General features: G+C 41.3%; 1 protein-coding gene across 1 annotated transcript; it reads right to left on the minus strand.

Moving 5' to 3' along the window:
• Nucleotides 1-11,340: 11,340 nt before the first annotated feature.
• Nucleotides 11,341-12,478, minus strand: LOC139443362 (integrase/recombinase xerD homolog). Its single transcript, XM_071224349.1, has one exon. It carries the CDS (start codon nt 12,346-12,348, stop codon nt 11,689-11,691), a length of 660 nt encoding a protein of 219 aa, XP_071080450.1. The 5' UTR covers nt 12,349-12,478; the 3' UTR covers nt 11,341-11,688.
• Between the last annotated feature and the right edge of the window lie 9,332 nt (nt 12,479-21,810).

Raw genomic sequence — 21,810 nt, forward strand, 5'->3', positions numbered from 1 at the left:
GAACAAATATTGATCTGAACATCGTTTAGAAGTATGTGAGGCTGTCCGTATTTTATCTCCATTTCGACTGACACAATATAAAATTTCATTTCATGTCTCAATCTTTCTTGCCCTGTGGAATAATGCGCGCCGATCTAATAAAAGAAATACTACTAGATCTACCATCGCACCTTCATAAAAGAACCAGGTCAACTTTATCTTTCTTCAGTTGTTTATCAAAAATTCGTTTTCGAATCAAAGCGACTAGACCTACATCATAAATTAATTCATAGTCTAGATTCTAGTACCAAGAGTTTAAACTCTTTTTTTTAAATGTCATAGAATAACTTACACAATTATTGAAAGACATTTAAAAAAAAAGTAATATATCTTATTACGTCCGCCCGCTCTCTTGTTAGTTGAGGCTTGAGGGGAGAAACACATACAAAAATATATGGATGGCCTTATGCAAATGACACTTGGCATGCCAATCAACAGGGAATCTTGGTCACTGCATGGGACCCGTCAATTTTAACGGATCGGGTAACTTCGGCATGAGGAACTTTCGGACAAGTGTGACTTTGCCAAAACACATTGCTATTGGGCAATATAAACATGTGACGGAAACGACAAAAACTACTTTCTTAACTTGAAAATATTTTGGACCATTACCAGGGTTTACACGGTCGTTGACATCCAGATTTCAGATGAAGGCAAGACGAACACAAGGAAAAAAACACTGTTGACGTATATATTGTGAGAAATACTATTCATAAACTGCAGATATACCGTACACCACATGATTACGATTGGTGCCGTGATACATTTTATGTTTTTTTTTGTTCAATCACGCTGCTCATCATGACAAACGTATTTCGTTCTCGTCCAGAGAATAGGGCAGAAATATATAATTTGTGTGTTGGACTGTGTTGGATAAATCGTGGACATTCCACAGGATCATTTTATGAAGATGTGAAGACGACATGGCAGGTAGGTTTTGAAACCTAAGACCTAAGCGTTTGTTGAAAAGTCTTGGAATCGTTTGATGGATATTTATTACCATTATAATTTACGTCCTTGTTGTCAAACCGCCAACATGGGTGTGCGTTTACATGACGTCATCCGTGTACGCATTAACCAATGAAATGCCTGTTATCATGACGTCATATTGATTTGTCAGATCACTCTATAAGATCCGCCCACTCAAGAGTGCGGTAGTTCCTACCGCAGACACCCCTTTGAGGAGGAGTGAAAGACTTAGTTTACTATGTGATTGGTAGCGGTCCAGGGTTAAATCATGGTCGGTTATACACTTACAAGATACGTTACGATGTAACTGGCCATACATGGTGAGTTGGAAATCTGACGACAAATAATGACACATTTACATGGTTTCTACATGCATGAACGTGCACCCTTCATGGTCTATTCAAAGCATACAACGTAAAACTGTCGTTGATGGTCCACGTTTAACCGACTGAGTAGAATGTAGCTATTGTTCATTTGGCGCCAGAAATCAGTGTACTCCTTCCGGAACGCTGCCTCTTAATAACTTGCATGGCATTCACATATGCATGACCATATACTGAAATAATATCCCTTGCCACTGTGGTTCGGAGATACGTACAATTAAAATAAAAAACTATAAATACCTGCCTGGATCATAATTTTCTGTAACCGACCATAAGCCAAACAGGTAAAACTGACATATGGATTTCTTATTTATCAGGTTTTACAGACATATATTTTACATATTTGGTGTTAGACACATTCTAACTGGTAAGGTAATGTATAAGTTAACTTTTTTGACAACGTAAACGTGAGATATTTTCCGGTTGTTTGAAAAGCATTTCTTTGAAATGCAAATATAAAGTTTAACTACAATCCATTTTTACAATGATTGCATTTCAGGTATGTTCACAATACGTTAGGATACATACATATTGATTTATAGTAAGATGTACACATTTGTGGAAATGTCCTTGAACGATCAATTACAGGTGTCGGTTTGGTCTTGAGGATGTGTGGGGGTAGCAAAACCTTGTATAAGATGATGATTTCAAGACTTACATAACCACAATATATGCTGTAGCTCTTAGTTAGATATAGACATTAGCAACACAGGGATATATATATATAACGTTTCAACATCCACCATACAATGCATTTCACGAGATGAATAACAGGAAATCCTGATCACCTATTTTGATAGCAAGGTATATTGGAGTAAGATTTACTGCTGCTAGAATACAACATATTTACTATGCTGCTTGAATCAGACAGAAGCCATATAGACTCTCAACAGATGAATTATAACACATCAACTATGAGGAACCTAAAAACGATTTAACTGTTTATTTAGTTTTCTTCAGGTATCTCCAGAAGTAAGCATTACGCTTGCACGTATTGAGTTCACCAGTGCAATAGACTGTCCCTTTAGTTTAACATGTCTATACTTTTGAATGATTGCTCTTATTTGTGTTGCCCCTGCGTTGGCCCTGGTAACCATACTGCTGGCAGTTATGTTCACCTTGACCGATTTCTATGCCAGGTTGAGAGCAAATATTACATCATCCTTCATACTGTTTACAGGCAACGCCTTATTAACTGCACGTTACTGCTTTTGGCAAATCTTTCTTAAATATTTGTATTTGTGCATAAATCTAAATATGAAACAGATGAAGCAGTTTCATTGGTCGCTATTATTTCTAGCTCACATGTGTAAACCAGTTGTCTGACAATAATTGAACAATATCAGATAAGACAGATTTCTTTACTTAATTCCCTTGATTTGATTTTGCAATGACTCGTATGCATAACGGAACAGAAGAGCAAGGAGCTGAGTGTAACTAACATGTATCATAAGCATGGTAGTGCATACGTCCTGCCTAAATGTCGTATAACCAAAGATATGTGGAAGTCCAGGGTTTCAAATATTGCATATGCTTTCAAAAAATAAATCTCTCCAATGATGTGATGTTTTAATGACAACTTGATGTCATCAATGTGGAAATGTGACAGTAAACCATTTTTTGTCCTGATATTACTAAGAAGTAATTTTTGCTCCAAAATGCATACCCATAAACGACAGGATTTAACACTTAGAGTAAGTATTTCAAAGAAAACAGACGAGAAAATGTATGAAGTTTTATGAATATGCTGACAAAGTTCCAACTGTGAAGAACAACGAGAGCAAACATTTGAAACAGATAAAGATTGGGACGAAAGAAAAGCACTGAACGAGTTTACTTTCTCACTTGCTGTTATGAATTGTGGACAATGAAATCCCGTTTGAACTCTTTAAAATTGCAACAAATAGATGTCTTCACATGTAACTGCTGCTATTAATAACTGGCCAATGCCCAGAACAGTGATGATACTTCCTATTTTTAAGAAGGGGAATTTATAATGCTCCCGCTCATTTTCGTCCTCTTCACATATCAGATAATAATGTTATTAATACTTTAATAAATCAATGTTTGTCCAACAAACGTGGAAGATTATATTGTGACTTTATGGATGTTAAAGATTCTTTTAACTCTGTAGAAATTATTTCTTCTTGAAATCACTTAATCTCTCTATGTTGTAAGTGTTTCATTGGATGTTGGATGTGCAAACTTCTGAAGTTTGGCAGGGATCTCAAACGTCTTCCGTTATGTTTTCATTCGTAATTAATGCAATGTAGAGATTTAAGAAGTGATTGGTTGGTTGGTTGGTTGGTTGGTTTGTTGTTTGTTTGTTGTTTAACGCCGCACTCAGCAATATTTCAGCTATATGACGGCGATCGGTAAATAATCGAGTCTGGACCAGACAATCCAGTGATTGATATCATAAGCATGGATCCACGCAATTGGGATCAATGACATGTATCAACCAAGTCAGCGAGCCTGACCACCCGATCCCGTTGGTCGCCTTTTACAACAAGCATAGCCGCCTTTTACGGCAAGCATGGGTTGCTGAAGATCTAGCTACCCCGGAATCTTCACGGGACTCTAAGATGTGAAGGAGCACATGAAGTAACGGACCCGTGAAGATCCGGGTTAGAATAGATCTTCAGCAGGGCATGCTTGCCGAAAAATGCATCAAAATGTGAATATGAAATGTAGATTTTGCAATGAATGTAATGAGACTGTCCAACACATTGTCTGTGTATTTCCAGCTTTGGCACAAACACAGTATCTTTAGCAACATGACGGAGTGGCTCGATCCTTTTATTACCGTCCTCGCAATGCTTGTGGCTTTGACACAGAGGTCCATCCATGGTACGACCCAGAATATGTAGAGGGCGTCATGGAAAATGATAAATACAAAATTCATTGGAATAGGCCTGTATACAGTCTCAGAGTGATCCCGGCCAACAAACCTTATCTTGTCATTTTTTATATATCCAATGCAATCATTTGTATTATTGAATTTTCTGCCCCTTTTGACACTAATGTGATTGACAAGATTCAGGAAAAACATGGCAAATATGCAGACCCTGCTTTGAAATGTCACGCTTGCATCACAAGTACCAAGTTGTCCGAATCCACATTGTTCTCGGTGCCTTAGGTTTGGTACATCCCAATCTGTTGACTGACATTGGGAGTGTCCCCGGGTTTGCTACCTGTAATACAGCCCTGTAATACAGACAATCTAGGTAATGCAGAAGGCTGCAATGTTTGGGAGTCTTCACATTCTCCGAAAAGTTCTGTTTGGGTTTGACTAGGCAGCACTTCCTGGGATAAGTCCCATTCGCTGACTGGGCTGCATATGGAGGGGGCAAAGGCCATGAGCTGACGATGAGCCCAAACCCTCTTGCTGCATTTTTTATTTTATTCATCATCATAATAATAATAATATCCTACTCTTGGCAGTAAATGAAAGCGACAAAACCCTTTCCATGTTCATAAGAAATATCTGCTAACAGCAGAGTCGTTTCCGACTATATCAGGAACATGTATTGATAAATCACTATTGAACAGTGATGATACCAGCAGTTTGCGAAAAGGTAAGAAATCTGTAAACCGAGAAGGCGGTATGTCTTTTTGAGAATGCTTAATACATGCAAAATTGTGAAATAATCTAAATACATAACCTTTGTTTGATTTGAGTGATTGAGTGAAATATGGAGTCACATCGGCAGTATTTCAACCGTATTAACACTAATGCATTTAGACTGTATAAAAACTTGTCAACAAAGGACAGTAAAATAACTATCACAGAAGTATGTTTAAAACGTGTATGGAAACAAAACGATATAACTAATCATAATATACACTATGAAAAAACAAGTTTGAAATGAATGAAAAAAGTATCCAACTGGCTAGATCCCTACCATACCATTAGTGAGTAATCGTTGTATTTGAGACACACTGGAAGAAAACCAAACAAACATTATGAAACATAATTCTATTTTTGGTGGCATATTAACAGCTGTCAGGATAATGTAAAGCGAAGCAAATATCTGAAGAAATTGTTCTGACTTTACTTACCCTGATGAGACGATCTTGGTGTTTGTGGAGATTTTAGGAAAACCACTGCAAACTGCTGTAAAGGAAATCTGTTGTTTCACTGACTGTAAGTCGGAGCTCTTGCCATAGTACGAGGTAGGTTCTCTTGCCAATGGAACTCATAGCGGTCTGTATAACGCCAAACAAATGCGACAAAACATCGACGCCGTCCGAATCCGGGTCTCCATTATTCTCTATTCCCTGCCATATGGTCTGATTATCAATGCGGTTGCAGTCCTAGAAATAGACCTTTGAGAAGCGGATGTACATGTATTGACGGACGATTTCCGTTCCTACTCGCCCAGCAACACTTCGTCAATAGGGATAATTATCCATCGACCAAAGCAATTCAACCATCGAACATCGAACATCTATCAATGTGGCCTCACCGACACAGTGATGAAAAACAGTATTTTTGTCAGTTTGTATTATATTAATGAACGTCGTTTAATACCAAACGACATCTCCAAGATAATTGCACTGATATAGCGATGTGTATGTGTGTGTGTGTGTGTTTAAATGGCTGCTTAAAGCTTGTACTAGTGCGGACTAATGCAATTTTATAGTACTAGCCTACTGAGATACCATCCATCCCGCAGTTTAACATAAATACCTAACTCAGACACAGTGCACTCACTCTGAGCCGACCAGTCCTTGTTTTAGTACCTTAATACCGAGCGCCAGGTAAGGTACAACAAGCACCATCTTTTAAATGCAAGAGAATAAACCAGTCTTGATTATTTGCCGATAACCTACCCGATCTCGATAAATAAAAACCCAGAACTTCACAGATGCTTTCGATGATCGTCGACATGACCAATTTGCGAGCTCCTCCTATTGTTCAGAATCATGGACAATAGGCAGAGTACATAAACAATCGCTCACGTTCAATAACAAGTCATTAGTAGCGTGTGTGACCATCAAATGCCTCAATACACGCAAAAACTCTTCGACGCATATAAAAAGTCAGTCGTCTGATGAGGTCATGTGGGATTTGACGCCATTCTTCTTGGAGGGCCAAGATCAGTTCTTGCCGGTTGAGCTGTCAAGTTTCCGTTAACGATGACCACCGATGTCCTCACCTGCCCACAGATCCCTCCCCACACCATGACACTCCCTCCACCATATGGTGCGACCTCCTGCACGCAACACGCCGCCGTTCGTTCACCCCTTCGGCGGTATACACGTTGTCTTCCATCAGCCCTAAACATACAGAATCGATTTTCGTCAGTGAAGACAACACTCTGCCAGTCACATCGTTGCCAACTTCGTACAGTCCGGGCTCAATTGCAGACGACGATGTTGCGCTGTCAATAGCTGTCCTCTGTATGGTCTAAAAGCCCTGATTCCATGAGCCCTGAGTCTCCTGGCCACTGTCTGTCGACTAACCCTGTGACCTAAGGCATTTGTCGCCGATGACGTCACTGTCAGGAAGCGATTTCGGAGGTGCACGGTACGTAAATACTGGTCATCATGGGGCGCGGTCACCCTGGGTCTGCCTGTTCTTGGCCTGTCAGCGGTCCGCCCTGTCTGTCTGTGACGTTGCATCAAGTTGGTAACGGCAACACGGGAGCAACCGAAGGTTCCTGCAATATGGGCGTGTTCGGCTCCCATCTGTACCATACCCAAGGCTCGTTAACGTTGTTCGACTGTGAGTCATGGCATTTCTTTTGTGTTTTTTTTATCATTGTGGATGTCTGACTTGCCGTTGCAATCGTTTTATACCCTTACCCGCACGTGCATTTGCAGTTGTATGTGGTGCACGTGTTTTTCACTTTTTCGCGTGTCATCTCGCAAACATGTAACAGACGATTAACATTTTCTGCATACACTATTGTTGTATTTAGGTTATGTGTTTTAGATAGACTTCATCGGAAAGAAAATTATACTTTGTCTGAAATGTATATTTTCAGTTGGTAAAGTTTCTTTTGGACGTCAGTTTATATGATAATGGACGTATTTAGATATACATTACTGAAGTCATCCCCATAACTCCACAAAATGTCAATGTTCCAGATGTTTACTGTTTTTAACTGGCTTCTCGGTTGTTGACTTCCCATAATATCGTTGACATGGTACATATATTCTACCCTGTGTAAACACATTAGCATGAGTATATATTAACTCTCACACATGTACTCGGTATTCACCTGAATAGGAGGCAAACTTCAGGCCTGAATAGCCGTTACAAACAATAAAGAAGTAATCCATGAAATATCTTCATGTTCTTCCAACTTTTGACATATAACTTGCATGTTATTGTCTAATTACACAATATGTGTTTCTGATTACTTGAGTTTGTGTTTTTCTGAGAACGACCTTCCTGTAGAATTTGTCTTTGCACACAAACAAAAATAAAATATACTTTGGACACCGTGAGCATTTCTGTTATGAGGTAATTCTTTACGTCCTGCAATTCCAAGCTCAGTTTTCCAGCGCCCGGATTGAATACAGACAACGCGCCATACTGATCCAGGTGAGTTAACCATGTTATTTTTTCCATATTTTTCCTTGATGACTATCTACCAGACGTTTGTAATTTATGCCTCTCTTCACAACGCCAAAGTGATAAACAAGTAGTATTTAATATATATATATTGTATGAAACTGCCTGGCACAAGCAAGTATACCCTTGAGAATTGGAGTTGACCAAACATTTAATACGCTACTAGGCTGAAAACACTGCAAACTTAAGGTCTAAATCACAACTATGGTACCTATATCAAATACATCACCACTGAATAACCATGTGTTGTTTGTCAGTTTTAGCCGCCATCAAACATGGGCATATGCTTGCTATTGTCCTGCAGTTTATATCTTTTCATAACTCTCTTTTACCAACCCTGTTCATCTGGAGTCGTCTTCCATGCTAGTATTTACAGCATGGTGCACAGTGCCTTTATGATATAATCGGAATCGTACAACTGACGCTACTTTCAGCAGATATTTCTTATGAATATGGAAAGGGTTTTGTCGTTGTTATTTATAATAAAATCTGAAAAATACCGAAACGTTGAATTGAAAGAACACGAAGTATGAAATCCATGAACCAATCATGTTGACATTGCTACAACGGTTTCAACGTCACTTAGAGATAGTGTGTATTCATTGCTTAACAATTCCATGACACTCAATCCCTTAAACAATATTCGGAATAAAGAGCTCCGGAATACGGAGTGTTTCGAACAAAACATTTCGTTTTTATAATAATTTATCTGTTCTATTTATCATTCTTTGCATATTTCACTTGTAGAATGTTGCAGTCCACTGTTTACTATTGTTTTAAAAAAACCTTTCAGCTGTGACATCATGACTCATCCCAAATCTTACATTTCTAACTCGTTTAAACATTACAATGTAGGTGACCTCTGAGGCTCCAATGCGCATAACGATATATACAAAGATACAAGAGAGAATATGTCTGTGCAGCGATGAAGGCACCAGAAGGTGGCTTCTATACATTCGCCTGATGACAGTGCCTGTTGTCGGTCTTTGAACTGGTATATGATCTGTTGTGTTTTGTGCTTAAATATTATTGTTGTGTGTGTTCTTACAACATAATTAAGACAAATTTAATATTTACAAAAGATTTTGAAATATACGATTATATTCATCGATGTGGACAGACAAGACATGTAATGCGGGTCATTCAGTATAATGGTCTCTCTGAACCTGTTTATGGATCGCTTTTTCTCAAATACTCAAAGTACTTAAAAAATTCAGAACTTTGCTGAATTTAGGCCGTTTATTTATTGCAGGATATTACAGCGATGGCCCACCTCCCTGAGGAAGGTGGGCTATGTTGAAAGAATGACAAAGACGCAACAGTGGATTTAATGGCCGAGGGTGTGGAGGTTCTAAAGGGCTACCCCAATTTAGCAATGGAATAAATAGTATTTATGTGGCGACTTGAGTCGCCAAACATATTTGTTAATATATAATTAATGGTTAAGGCCCAAATGGCGGAAATGTCACAACCCGACCACAGCTGCGGGTCTAAATGGGAGCGAACGCCGCCAGGCCAAATTTAATTGTTAATATATACTTAATGCTACGGCCCAAATGACGGAAACGACGCAACCCGACCACAGCTGCGGGTCTAAATGGGAGCGAACGCCGCCAGGCCAAATTTAATTGTTAATATATACTTAATGCTACGGCCCAAATGACGGAAACGACGCAACCCGACCAACGCTGCGGGTCTAAATGGGAGCGAACGCCGCCAGGCCCAGCTATGTGGCAACTTGCGTTGCCAAATATAATTGTTACTAGATTCCCGAGTGAAAACCCGGGAAAGACTGGGTTCCAACTGGTAAGAAGGTAACCCAGTCTGGGTTCCCGCTGGAAAGCAGGTAACCGGAAACCCTAATTAGTATATATATCAATATAAATTATGATGATATAGGAGGTAGCCCAGAAGAACCACGCCACTCCACGACTTGTTTTATTCACATTGTCAAGATATGTACAATATTAGAGAGATATATAATTAGATATGTACAATTTGTTGTGCCTGGTACCTGTCATAGACAATAAAATTGATGTACAATGGAAATGAGATAGATGGAGGCAAACAGGGCGGGCGGGTGGGAAAGCGGAGAGCGACAATGCGATGTACCACGGATTGACAGCTGTGCGAAAGTGAAGAGTAGAGACGGTTACGTAATGAAAAAACAGTGATTACGTCACCACGAGATGGTTACGTAACTTCCGAGGACACGCGCGTGCGATGACGTAGCAGGAAGTAAGTAAAATTGTAAACATAAGATGATATACCTGCAATAAAAACATTTAGTCGCTAGTACTAAATGTAATTATTGCAGGATATTACAGCGATGGCCCACCTCCCTGAGGAAGGTGGGCTATGTTGAAAGAATGACAAAGACGCAACAGTGGATTTAATGGCCGAGGGTGTGGAGGTTCTAAAGGGCTACCCCAATTTAGCAATGGAATAAATAGTATTTATGTGGCGACTTGAGTCGCCAAACATATTTGTTAATATATAATTAATGGTTAAGGCCCAAATGGCGGAAATGTCACAACCCGACCACAGCTGCGGGTCTAAATGGGAGCGAACGCCGCCAGGCCAAATTTAATTGTTAATATATACTTAATGCTACGGCCCAAATGACGGAAACGACGCAACCCGACCACAGCTGCGGGTCTAAATGGGAGCGAACGCCGCCAGGCCAAATTTAATTGTTAATATATACTTAATGCTACGGCCCAAATGACGGAAACGACGCAACCCGACCAACGCTGCGGGTCTAAATGGGAGCGAACGCCGCCAGGCCCAGCTATGTGGCAACTTGCGTTGCCAAATATAATTGTTACTAGATTCCCGAGTGAAAACCCGGGAAAGACTGGGTTCCAACTGGTAAGAAGGTAACCCAGTCTGGGTTCCCGCTGGAAAGCAGGTAACCGGAAACCCTAATTAGTATATCAATATAAATTATGATGATATAGGAGGTAGCCCAGAAGAACCACGCCACTTAGCACCAAAGTGCTACCCCACACCCCACGGCCGCGGATGATGATACGCGTGCCCGCCATGATTGCCTCATAAGAAAGATGTCTTACCTTTATATTTACTTACTTGAAAATTTGGACCAAGGCATGATCGATATCCTTTACGAAAGCTACTATCCCTTTACAACTAAGGTGGATTCCCTCCCACTGGAACCAGGACCGGTCAGTGGCCACTATTCTAGGATGGGGGATAAATGAGAACTTAGGAAGGTCGCGGAGACGATTGGCTAACCGCCTATTGAGCTTAGATCTACTCTTTTCCACCTTACGTGGGTCGCGTGCGGAATGCCAATACCTTCGTTGTAGGATACCAGAAAAACAGACATGGGTGTTTGGTAGGTGTGCCTGGATCCGCATGATTGACGTCTCCATATCTATGAGGAGCTGGCTGGTCTTCGTGGAGCCCAAGTCATTGGATCCCAAGTGTATTACGACAGCTGAAGGACTGCGCCGCGTTGCCTCCACCTGAGCGTCGATCACCCTGTCCAGGTCGTTCCACCGCAGTCCGCCCCTTGCCAACCACAAAATCTTTTTGTGGGGCACCAGCTCCGGGCGCTGTGGGGACAGCTGTTGCCTCGCCCTTGTCATAAAGCTTGAGCCCACCATCCAGACTGGAACAAATGTACTATAGTAGCATTTGGCAGTTATTAGTTATTTGCCTTTAGTTCTTGTTAACTAACATGAATAATTATGTCACAGGAAGACGTATATACGACTGATAGCATTCTGACTTCCACCTGCCATATTGCTGGATGAGATGTGGTGGTACCCCATTGATAGCTGCCGTTGTTGCTGCCCCGATTCGGAAAGAGTGGGAAGAATAACTTTCAGTACCTATTGAGCTGAGGGCCAAGGCCTTTTTTAGGACCGCTTGGAACTGATACCTGGTTAGCGGTGAATGGTCAAAGTGGATAAATGCTTGGGCGGGGCCAGATGGGCGTACCTTTAAGTATGCCTTAAGGGCAGCCACTGGGCAGGGTGATTTACCTGGTGTCGGCTCTATACCCACTGAATTGCCGTACCCATGTTGGTCACCTTTGGAGTGTGGAAGGTGGATCGTAGCTTTCTCCGGTTCGCCTGATATACTTACGTTATTGATGGAGCAGCCTGGCTGTGACATCTTAGTTTGAACTAGTTCACTTACTCTAAAGAAGCCAAAGAAGGCTATACAATAGACAGCTCTGAAAAGGCATACCTCGTATGACGAAGAACAAACCTGTGTGAGATTGTTGATGACCACCTTCAACAGATCCAGAGTAATAGGTTTCCTTGTGTCCTGGCGCCCTCTTGACTTGTACATACCTGTTATTAGTTTAGTAACCAGGAAATGATTGGTACAGTCTTCCATACCTTTAAATTTATGGTTGGCGGATATACCAGCGATATATGTTTTTACTGTGTTGGGAGAATGGTTGGTGACTGACAAATGAGCAATAAAGTTTACGACCTGATCTAGGGGGACTGGCCACGTTTCTGGAAGCTGATGCACCAATCTGAACTGCTTCAGCGCGTTGATGCCTGTCCTGTAAGTCGACCAGGTATTTTCAGACAGTGACTGTAGTAGAAGCCTGTCAACTTCTTGCTTCAGATGTGCCATATGTTGTCTGGAACCGGCGTTGGCGCAGGTTCTGCTTCCGGTGCTACTGCCCGGAAACGATTGAACTGAAACCTCGAGAGTGCATCGGCTATAACATTGGAATTAGTTGCAATGTATTTTGACTTAAACAAAATGTTATAGTTAAGACAAAGGAGGATGAGGCGGCGGAGAAGATTCATCACCCGAGGGGCTTTGGTTGATTGCTTGTTGATGATTGCCACCACTGCCTGGTTGTCACAGTAGAACAGTATTTTCTTGTTCATCAGCTGTGTTCCCCATAGTTGAATGGCGCAGACGATGGGAAACAGCTCCAGAAAGGTCATGTCAAGTGTTGTCCCATCCTTAACCCAATGGTCAGGCCATCTACCGCAGAACCATCTGCCCTGAAGGTAGGCCCCAAAACCTATGCTCCCTGCTGCATCTGCGTAAAGCTGAAGGTGAGAGTTGTCCACCCACAGCTTGTCCTGAAATACTGATACACCATTAAAGTTCGTGAGAAATGTAAGCCACATTTGAAGATCCTGTTTTACCCATTCTGTGATTCGAATATGATGGAAAGGTTGCTTACCTTGGCAGAGGAGGTCGATGAGTCTTCGACAGAATGCTCTACCCATTGGGATGGCCCTACACACAAAATTGAGCTTACCAATGAGTGACTGTAATTCTTTCTTTGTTGCCTTAGAGTTTGATGTGGCGAGTATGTGCTGAATTTGGGCTGTGATTTCACTGATCTTACCTTCCGGTATTCTCACCTGCATAGCTAGCGTGTCTATTTCGAGGCCCAGAAATGTAAGTTGAGACACTGGACCTACTGTTTTATCCTGGGCGATGGGAATACCAAGATGAGTTAGCATTTCTAATGCAGACTGCAAATAGGATTGGCATTGTGTTGTGCCCTGCTGTCCCCCCGTCAGAAAGTCATCAAGGTAATGCATAATCGGTATTGCTGGGATACGCTGACTTATGCACCATTGGAGAAATGAGCTGAAGGTCTCAAAAATAGCACATGATATCGAGCATCCAAATGGTAAGCATTTATCAAAGTAAAATTTACCTTCGAATTGGATACCCAGCAGTTCGAAATCATCCGGGTGCACTGGTATAATTCTGAATGCTGACTTGATGTCGAACTTTGCAAGCAGTGCTCCCTTTCCCAAGTGTTGCACCATCTGTACAGCTTCGTCGAACTTGGCATAAGAGACTGAACATGCTTGCGGATCTATGTGGTCATTAATTGACCCTCCTTTTGGATAAGACAGATGATGAATTAGACGGAAATCATCGACTTTCTCACCTTGGCATTGTTGTGATTCTGCCTGTTTCTTTGGGATTAGACCTACAGGGGATACTTGCAAGTTAACAAAGGGGATAGTGCTAAACGGTCCTGCCATTCTGTTAAGATCCAGTTCTTTTTTAAGCTTTTGTCTAACTATGTCCCTCCTATCTTTATGGGTTGCGGATTGTAAATTACCTGCTAGCCGACTATGGCGTGTCCCTTGGAACTCGAGTTGGAAACCAACTGTAAAACCATCGAGCAAATATTGCGCATCCTCTGCGTTTAACTGAGAATAACGACACAACCATGGTGTTAACTTATCTAGTTTGACGGGAGTAGGAGCCAAAGACCTTACCTCTAGTTCCTCTGGTTGACTGCCTTGGGCCATTAAAGCGTGGGCTTGAGCCATTAAAGCGTGAGCTTGAGCTATTGATTGAGAGTGGGGGTCGTGTGACCCCCTGTCCTCGAAAGCAGGTCGACGCCCCGTGAGCTGTTTCGCCGCACTTACTGCATATGTGGGAGTACGCGCAGCTGTACTTTTTACACCCATGAGGTTTGTTGAATGCGTAGCATAGGTTAAGTACAGGGTCTGAAACACTTGAAGCAGTCAGCTGACCGAATGTACCACCTACCTGTTGACGCCCCGACTGCGGGATCATGTATTTTAGCCATAGCTCACCGTCAAGTTTGTCCCATTGTCGTAGAGGGTCTCTAGCCATCCTGTGTCGGAATTGCTGGTCGTATAGACACCAGGCATCCGGTCCACATCTAAGTGCCGCTGAACGGATTGTTTCCATGTACGATAATAGGCTTTGCACTATCCGTAGGCTGAAATGTTTGGCAAGGTATATGTTCATGTAAATATGGAAAGCGGATGTCCAGCTTCCCAGTGTTATTTTCCTCGTTGGCGCTTTGACAGGTTTAAATAGTACCTTACCTGCAGTATCTGTGACCATAGTTAGCGCTTCGCTGTCCTCGGTGCCCGCGTCGTTGGGTAGAAGTGTCCCGATGTCCACATACTCACCTCGCCATACCTTTTCCCTGGTTTGTTGTTTAACGTGTGCATCGATAAACTCTGAGTTGAAGACGAGGGATTCCCCCGACGGACGATTTTCATTGGCTAACGTGTTCGGTAGTGACACGTCACCGTGAGCCTCGATCTGAAAAGGCGGGTTAACCCCACCTGGACCGCACGCATCGAGAGAAAGCGCGGGAATGTCAGCACTGTCGGTGCTACGTTGTTGGCCCAAGTTATTGGCCCCCGATTGCCCCAAGAGCGCCCAGATTTGTTGCAGCTGCTGCGCTACTGATGCGGTTTGATTATTATGCAAAACGTGATCAGTTTGTTTGGGCACGGGCGCAGTGGAAGCCAAAATACCAGATGGTATTGACACACGATTATTTATGGAATATTGTAACTCACCGTCCGCTGTAGCGCTTGGCTCGATGGTGATCCCGTTCACCTCTCTTGGGGGTGGGGTGACAACTCGTGCCTGTTTGGCCCCCCTGGCCAAGCGATGGTTGATGTCGGCTCTTCTTTTCGCGGGCATGATCTATCAGCGGTTTTGATAGGAGTATGACTAAACGTCAGCGAAGCTATAAGATAGGTCTATCGGCGGTTGCGAGAAAGGTATGACTAAACGTCAGCGAATGTAGTATTGAAAGATGAGATAAAACGTAGAAAGCGGAGAGCGACAATGCGATGTACCACGGATTGACAGCTGTGCGAAAGTGAAGAGTAGAGACGGTTACGTAATGAAAAAACAGTGATTACGTCACCACGAGATGGTTACGTAACTTCCGAGGACACGCGCGTGCGATGACGTAGCAGGAAGTAAGTAAAATTGTAAACATAAGATGATATACCTGCAATAAAAACATTTAGTCGCTAGTACTAAATGTAATTATGGCGTTGCTGCTCTTTTCCACAACAACAACAATGTTGTCCTCAGCATCCATGAAGCGTCTTCCAGGTAGGGCAGATTTCATTTGCCGGGCAGGAAATAGTCACGGGGGGCTAAGTCTGGGCTGTTCAGTTAAATCACCCACCCTACAGCCTAGACTTAGCCCCCAGTGACTTTTTCCTGTTCCGGCAAATGAAATCTCCCTTACCTGGAAGACGCTTCCAGGATGACGAGGACATAAAGGCTGTCACAGAGGCGTGGTTAGGGGGGCAATCTGCGGATTTCTATAAAAGTGGTATTAAAAGCTTGAAGGACAAATGGAATAAGTATATTGAGGTGAATGGAGATTATATTGAAAAATAAAAGTGCAAAAGATATTCTGCGACTTGGTCTTATATTGAAGTTGCAAAACTTATTGAACGTCCCTCATATTACATGAACCATAGAGTGGCTGATAAATGTGCAGTTGATTGTCTGAAGATAGCATTAACGTTGTCTCCTCCCTTTTGAAGCTGTTTGTCTAAGCGCCAGACTAAATTTGCCTCTGGTAAATATCTCCCGTACGAAATATAAGGATTATTAATGATTAATTGAATCAAATATAAGTTGTAAGGTATATACACGTAGATTGGCACGTAGATATTTGAATAATAAATACTTCCTGGGTGCAAATGGTGGCGTATTGACTAAAGGGCGACAGTGTGTTAACAGTATCGAGATCAATACTTAAAGGGGGAGGGGTATTGAGATTAGAACTATTTAAAACTGTGAGCCTGATTTTTTCAAAGAAAAACATGTTGCAACAGTGTTATTGTTGTGGCAGGGGGCATGGGTGGCCCAGTCGTCTAAGGTGCCGCGATTCGGTGTGCAGAGTTGCGTCCCTTGGGCACGTCAATTACGTATGATTGTGGGTTCGAATCCCGGTTCGCCCCAATCATGTCTCAGGTTTGTCTGCACCATACCCGTGCTCGTGGGTTTCACCGAAGTGGTAAACATCTGAGACCTGCATCACTTCGGGCTTTCCTCCCACATTTAGCTGACACGCCGTGATATAACTGGAATACTGTTAAAAGTGGCGTTAAACCCAACTCACTCACTCACTATTGTTGTGGCAGGCAAATTCAAGACAACTGTCTGTGGAAGGAATTTCAAAATAATTGATTTGGTTCAAGTGGTGATGATATTTCTGTCTGCACTATGATTGATGTCGAGTGGTAATGATTTTATTCCTCACTCTATATTGGCTATTGTAATTCTTGATCCATGTTTAGAACTGAATGCGAAGCAACGATTAAATGAAGACAGGATTGATTTTTGCATTTGTTTAACTTTTTTCAGTACCACGTGTGATAATGGAGGAGCTCAGTTTGTTGAGTTGATTTGTAGATCTCTTTCGAGATATCTATCTTACAGCCCAAAAAATCACAACCAAGCCCCTTCTCACTAAAGATGATGCCTGACATCTTAAATACAATTTGTTGTCATATTTCCAATAAAAATGCTTTAAACATATCAGGAACAACGCTCGCTGGCATTGCATGATGTGAAAATGTTAATGAAAATATATTGTAATCATATGAAAAAGAAATGGGTTATCAAGGACCATATTATGAAGCAGTCTCGATGAAGAAATTTCCGAACTAAATGAGAGTGCGGTGCTACAAATATTTGATTTAGAAGTTCTTCAAGGTGAGGCCAGTCTAAGAAAGAATATTCTTTGTTTCTAATATAATGACGGGGTAGGGAGATGAGAGTTGTTTCTTTATTTCTGAAGAAGGATACACATCGGTAAAAGTATACTTAATTCTACTTGTCTTCGTGCCCACATTTGGCCGCACATCCTTCGCATCGATATGAAGAGACGGGGCGCGAGGCCATGGTAACCACCGCTCGGTTCCGCTGCATATCTGGTGAAGTACGACTATTTCTAAATAATTGAACTAATATGTCGTGAGTAATAACAAATGTGTGAGCCTCATCTTTTGTCTTTTAACAAGCTTTATGTCAATGGCCCATTCGTGGTGCAAACCTACTGTGTAATTACACTGATGTGCTGACTGGACTGTTATTTGATTGGCAGTAGCTGTAGATGTTGATTAGATACGTAGATAGTAATATCTGTGTACAACATTGTTCTCTATTGAATTATCATGTGAAGGGACTAATGTGGATGTGGTAGAGTTAGAGACGTCCTGTCGCCCTTGTCACAAGTCCAAGACTTGTGTTCATAGTCACATTGTATCTACAGACGAAAACCAATTCTCTTCATTTTACCCGTCCTTTCACCTCACACCTGAGCCAAGGTATACGCATGATTGAATGGCCGGCTACTTTCCTGACTTTAGCCCTAGATTTGGGCACCACCATGGTACCCTTTTCATGAACACCTGGTATCATTCATTTAATTTTCACATCTAATTTGCCCTTTACGCCAAATGGAATCTGTTTCGGCAGAAATGAAAGATTAGTTACTCTGTTGCACAGAGATGGGAGATTTAACACTTACACACGTTTATTAGTAACTTTCAATAGTTATGTTCTTCATTTTAATACCCTTGTTTCACAATATACATGTAGCACTACCCCACAAATCTGTCATACATAGATATCGTGCAGTTTTCAATCTTGTACTGACTTAATCTGATGTCACAGAGAGAACTTATACCCGTTTTCTAGTGATGCTATTATTACTTTATTCCTATTCAATGATACCCAGTTCTCCGTGACGATCCATTACAAGTTAGATTAACAGAATGTGTTTTATCGCCACAGTCAGCCAAAGACCAATGTTGTGCCCTTTGATGACACACTTCTACCAGTTAGAACATCGTGGCTCCTCATTAAATCCGCTCTGTAGATATTCCTGGTGACGAAATATATTCTTACAATATAATCATTTGGGTGATTGGCTACGTAAAGAGAATGACTCTCACACACACACATATGCACACACACATGCACACACACACTGTTGCAAAACGAATATATTTCTGCAGCCGGATCTCAGCTGTTCTTCCCAGCAGATGTCATTCCAATTAAACGTTTTTGAACCTTCATCCAAAAAACATGTACACGTTTTTAGTTGCTTCGAAAAAAACAGTAAATATTCTATCCAGTCACTGAATCTTCTGTTTGAATGATCACTTGATTGTCTGGTTCTTTACAGGCTGACATCGCATGGCAAGAGTACTGGTGTGCGGTGTCAGGCAATAAATACTAGCTTTCTCATGCAAATTGTGTGAATGGTGGGTGCTACCGGTTGGGCAGGACGTTTACCCTTTTCGCGAACACCTGGTGGCATCACTGATTTTCTGTGATGCCACCAGTAACGACGTTTTCTCCTTTGGCCAAATGGAATCTGTTTCGGCGGATTGACGTTTTATGTTTACAGACGCCACCCTGTGTCACATGATCGTGGGACTTTGCTAAATGCTATCATAATATGGTGAACGTTACGAGGTGAAGGAGGTCAGAAACATGATCAAAGTTCATTCGGCACACTGAAGGCCCTGATTAGATTCGCCACATGTGTAATTATGTATAAAAATCCCATCACCAACGCCAAGATGCCTCATGTTATACCCTCTAATCATGACGGCAACTACTCCGTTTGATAATATCAATACATCAGATATGCCAGATCTTATCACTGCAGTTCCCACAGCTGGGATTACAATATTCATTATATTGATAAGGATATTGATGACTACCCTTCGGATCACTTTGACCTACCAAGGTCAAGCAGGGTTTATCTTTTTCATAATGAGTATGGCAAAACGCTTGCTGAACTATGTAGAACATTTGGTATTCATGTTATGGATGGTAGACTGTTTGAAGAGAAGCAAGGTCTGTTTACATGTGTGACCCACAATGGAACAAGTCTTGTTGGTTATATGATTGCCTCCTCCTCCTCACTTTTCCCATATATCTCAAACTTGGGCATTGGTACATATGATGAATCTAACCACTGTCCATTATATTGCTCTTTTAACATCCAGTCTCCTTATGAATAATTTGACAACAGGGACCAGGTAAATAATAACAGCAAGTTTGGCACAGATAGACAATCAAGCTGGATTAAATATGTTTGGAATGAATACACAAGATATCTCTTCCTTACAAGGTTTACTTTATTATATGACACTTTGCATCACAATTTAATTGATGGTATTGGTCATGACATATAAAGAACAGTTTTAGATCTCACAAGATTCTATCAACAAGCAGCTGAACATACTAAGAAAGCTGACAACTATGCAGCTCTTAGAGCTCACAGGGACCAAGGGCAGGCTTTTAGTAATTTTAGATCATTTCGCAATAAGTTCAAAACTGAGTTTAACAAGAAAAAAATGCCTTTTTTGATTCCCAGAAAGAATTACTTGTGGCTCCAAGAAACAATCCTAAATAATTCTGGCAAATTCTGAATCAAGGCAAGTCTCTAGCTGTATTGATAATCTTACAAACAATAAATCTCCAGGACCAGATGGAATCTCAACTGAATTCTTGAAAGCATCAAAACCATACACACTTTCTCTCTTTACATTTACATTTAATAAAATATTCCAGGATAGATTTTTTCCTTATATCTGGGGGAAAAGTATTATTTGTCTTCAAATCTGGTGTGAAGGCTGATACAAACAATTACAGAGGCATATCGCTAATAGACTCTATGTGTAAGATATTCACTTCTATTTTTAACAATCGGTTGACTTTTTTTCCGATATGTATACATGGATAATGCCAACTACAATCACTCATAAAGGATATTATCTATCATACTGTAATATTCTGACTTAATTGATGTCTGGGAGTATTGCTATTGTACATTTACGCCAAATATCTACTCTGCTTTCGTTGCTCCCAATTACATTTCGCTGCGCTATTGTAGTTGTAATATCCGTGTGTAAACAATCAATAACCATTCAGAAATTACCCTTTATGCCAGCGTGATACAGTATCACACAACATGTCAAGAAAGTTCAATTAAGAGAAACCCATACAAATGGCTACACTCGTCCTCACCAGTATATCTAGTAAGGTGAGCTTCTGTACCTCTTATAACATACTTTGCTATACAGGATTTCAGCAACAAGCACACACCCGGCCAGGACAACTCCCGCCCCAACTACATAGGAGAGGATCTGTAAGTCCTGTAGGTGAAATCTGTGTGGTCCTCTCTCCTGTATCCCACACTGGTTCTTAGACTTCCAACGATCATACCAGTAGCGTGGAAGACCTCTTTCATACATGTGGAACACCCTGCAAGAAGATAAAAGAGTGTGTGTAGTGTTACGCTGGGTTAATAATGAATGCGCTTAAACCATTGATCCGTTTAGGACATCTTACCTGACGCAAAACCTGGGGGAAAACTAAACATTCTGAATTAACCACATTCCCCACAATGCACTTTTCCTATCATACCCGACTTTGGCTCTTGTTGTAATGAAATGAGATCTTCGGCTGTAGGTGGTAGCTTTGCATATATTCATAGACCATTTTGCAAGATTCCCTATCAAAGTAAGACACGAGTGTCAAAACCATCTAGGCCCCAGCAAATGGGGTATCTCTCAGGTATTACGGAATCTGCTGTTAGTTGGCCCGAATACCAAATTCGCCCTGATTTACAACTCAAAAATTCGAAAACATTCGTTTCAATCCTGTATTGGTATTCTAGTGTTTTTACTCCATCAAATAACATCTGTTGTCAGCCGAAGCCATTATTCGAACAAGTGTTTCAGTTGACAGATCGATCAATTACCAACTTATTTGATTACGCCTAAAACAACAATCAGAGAACAAGACTATGTCAGCATTGACTTTCAGTGATCCATTCATACAACTTAATTGCTTTTTCGACTTTTACGCCCAAAAGAATCAGTCAGATAACTGAGATTGGTTATTATCCGGCGTCGACGTTCATATTTTCATGTTCTGATACAAACAAATGTTTGAGTCTATCCGACGTTTGTAAGAACCCCGGAAATAATACCAGTCTCGATAACCCCACGGCACAGATTCCATTGGGTGGCAAAA

Source organism: Haliotis cracherodii, unplaced genomic scaffold, assembly GCF_022045235.1.
Source record: "Haliotis cracherodii isolate W230 unplaced genomic scaffold, xgHalCrac1.p SCAF_5, whole genome shotgun sequence".
NCBI lineage: Eukaryota > Metazoa > Mollusca > Gastropoda > Lepetellida > Haliotidae > Haliotis > Haliotis cracherodii.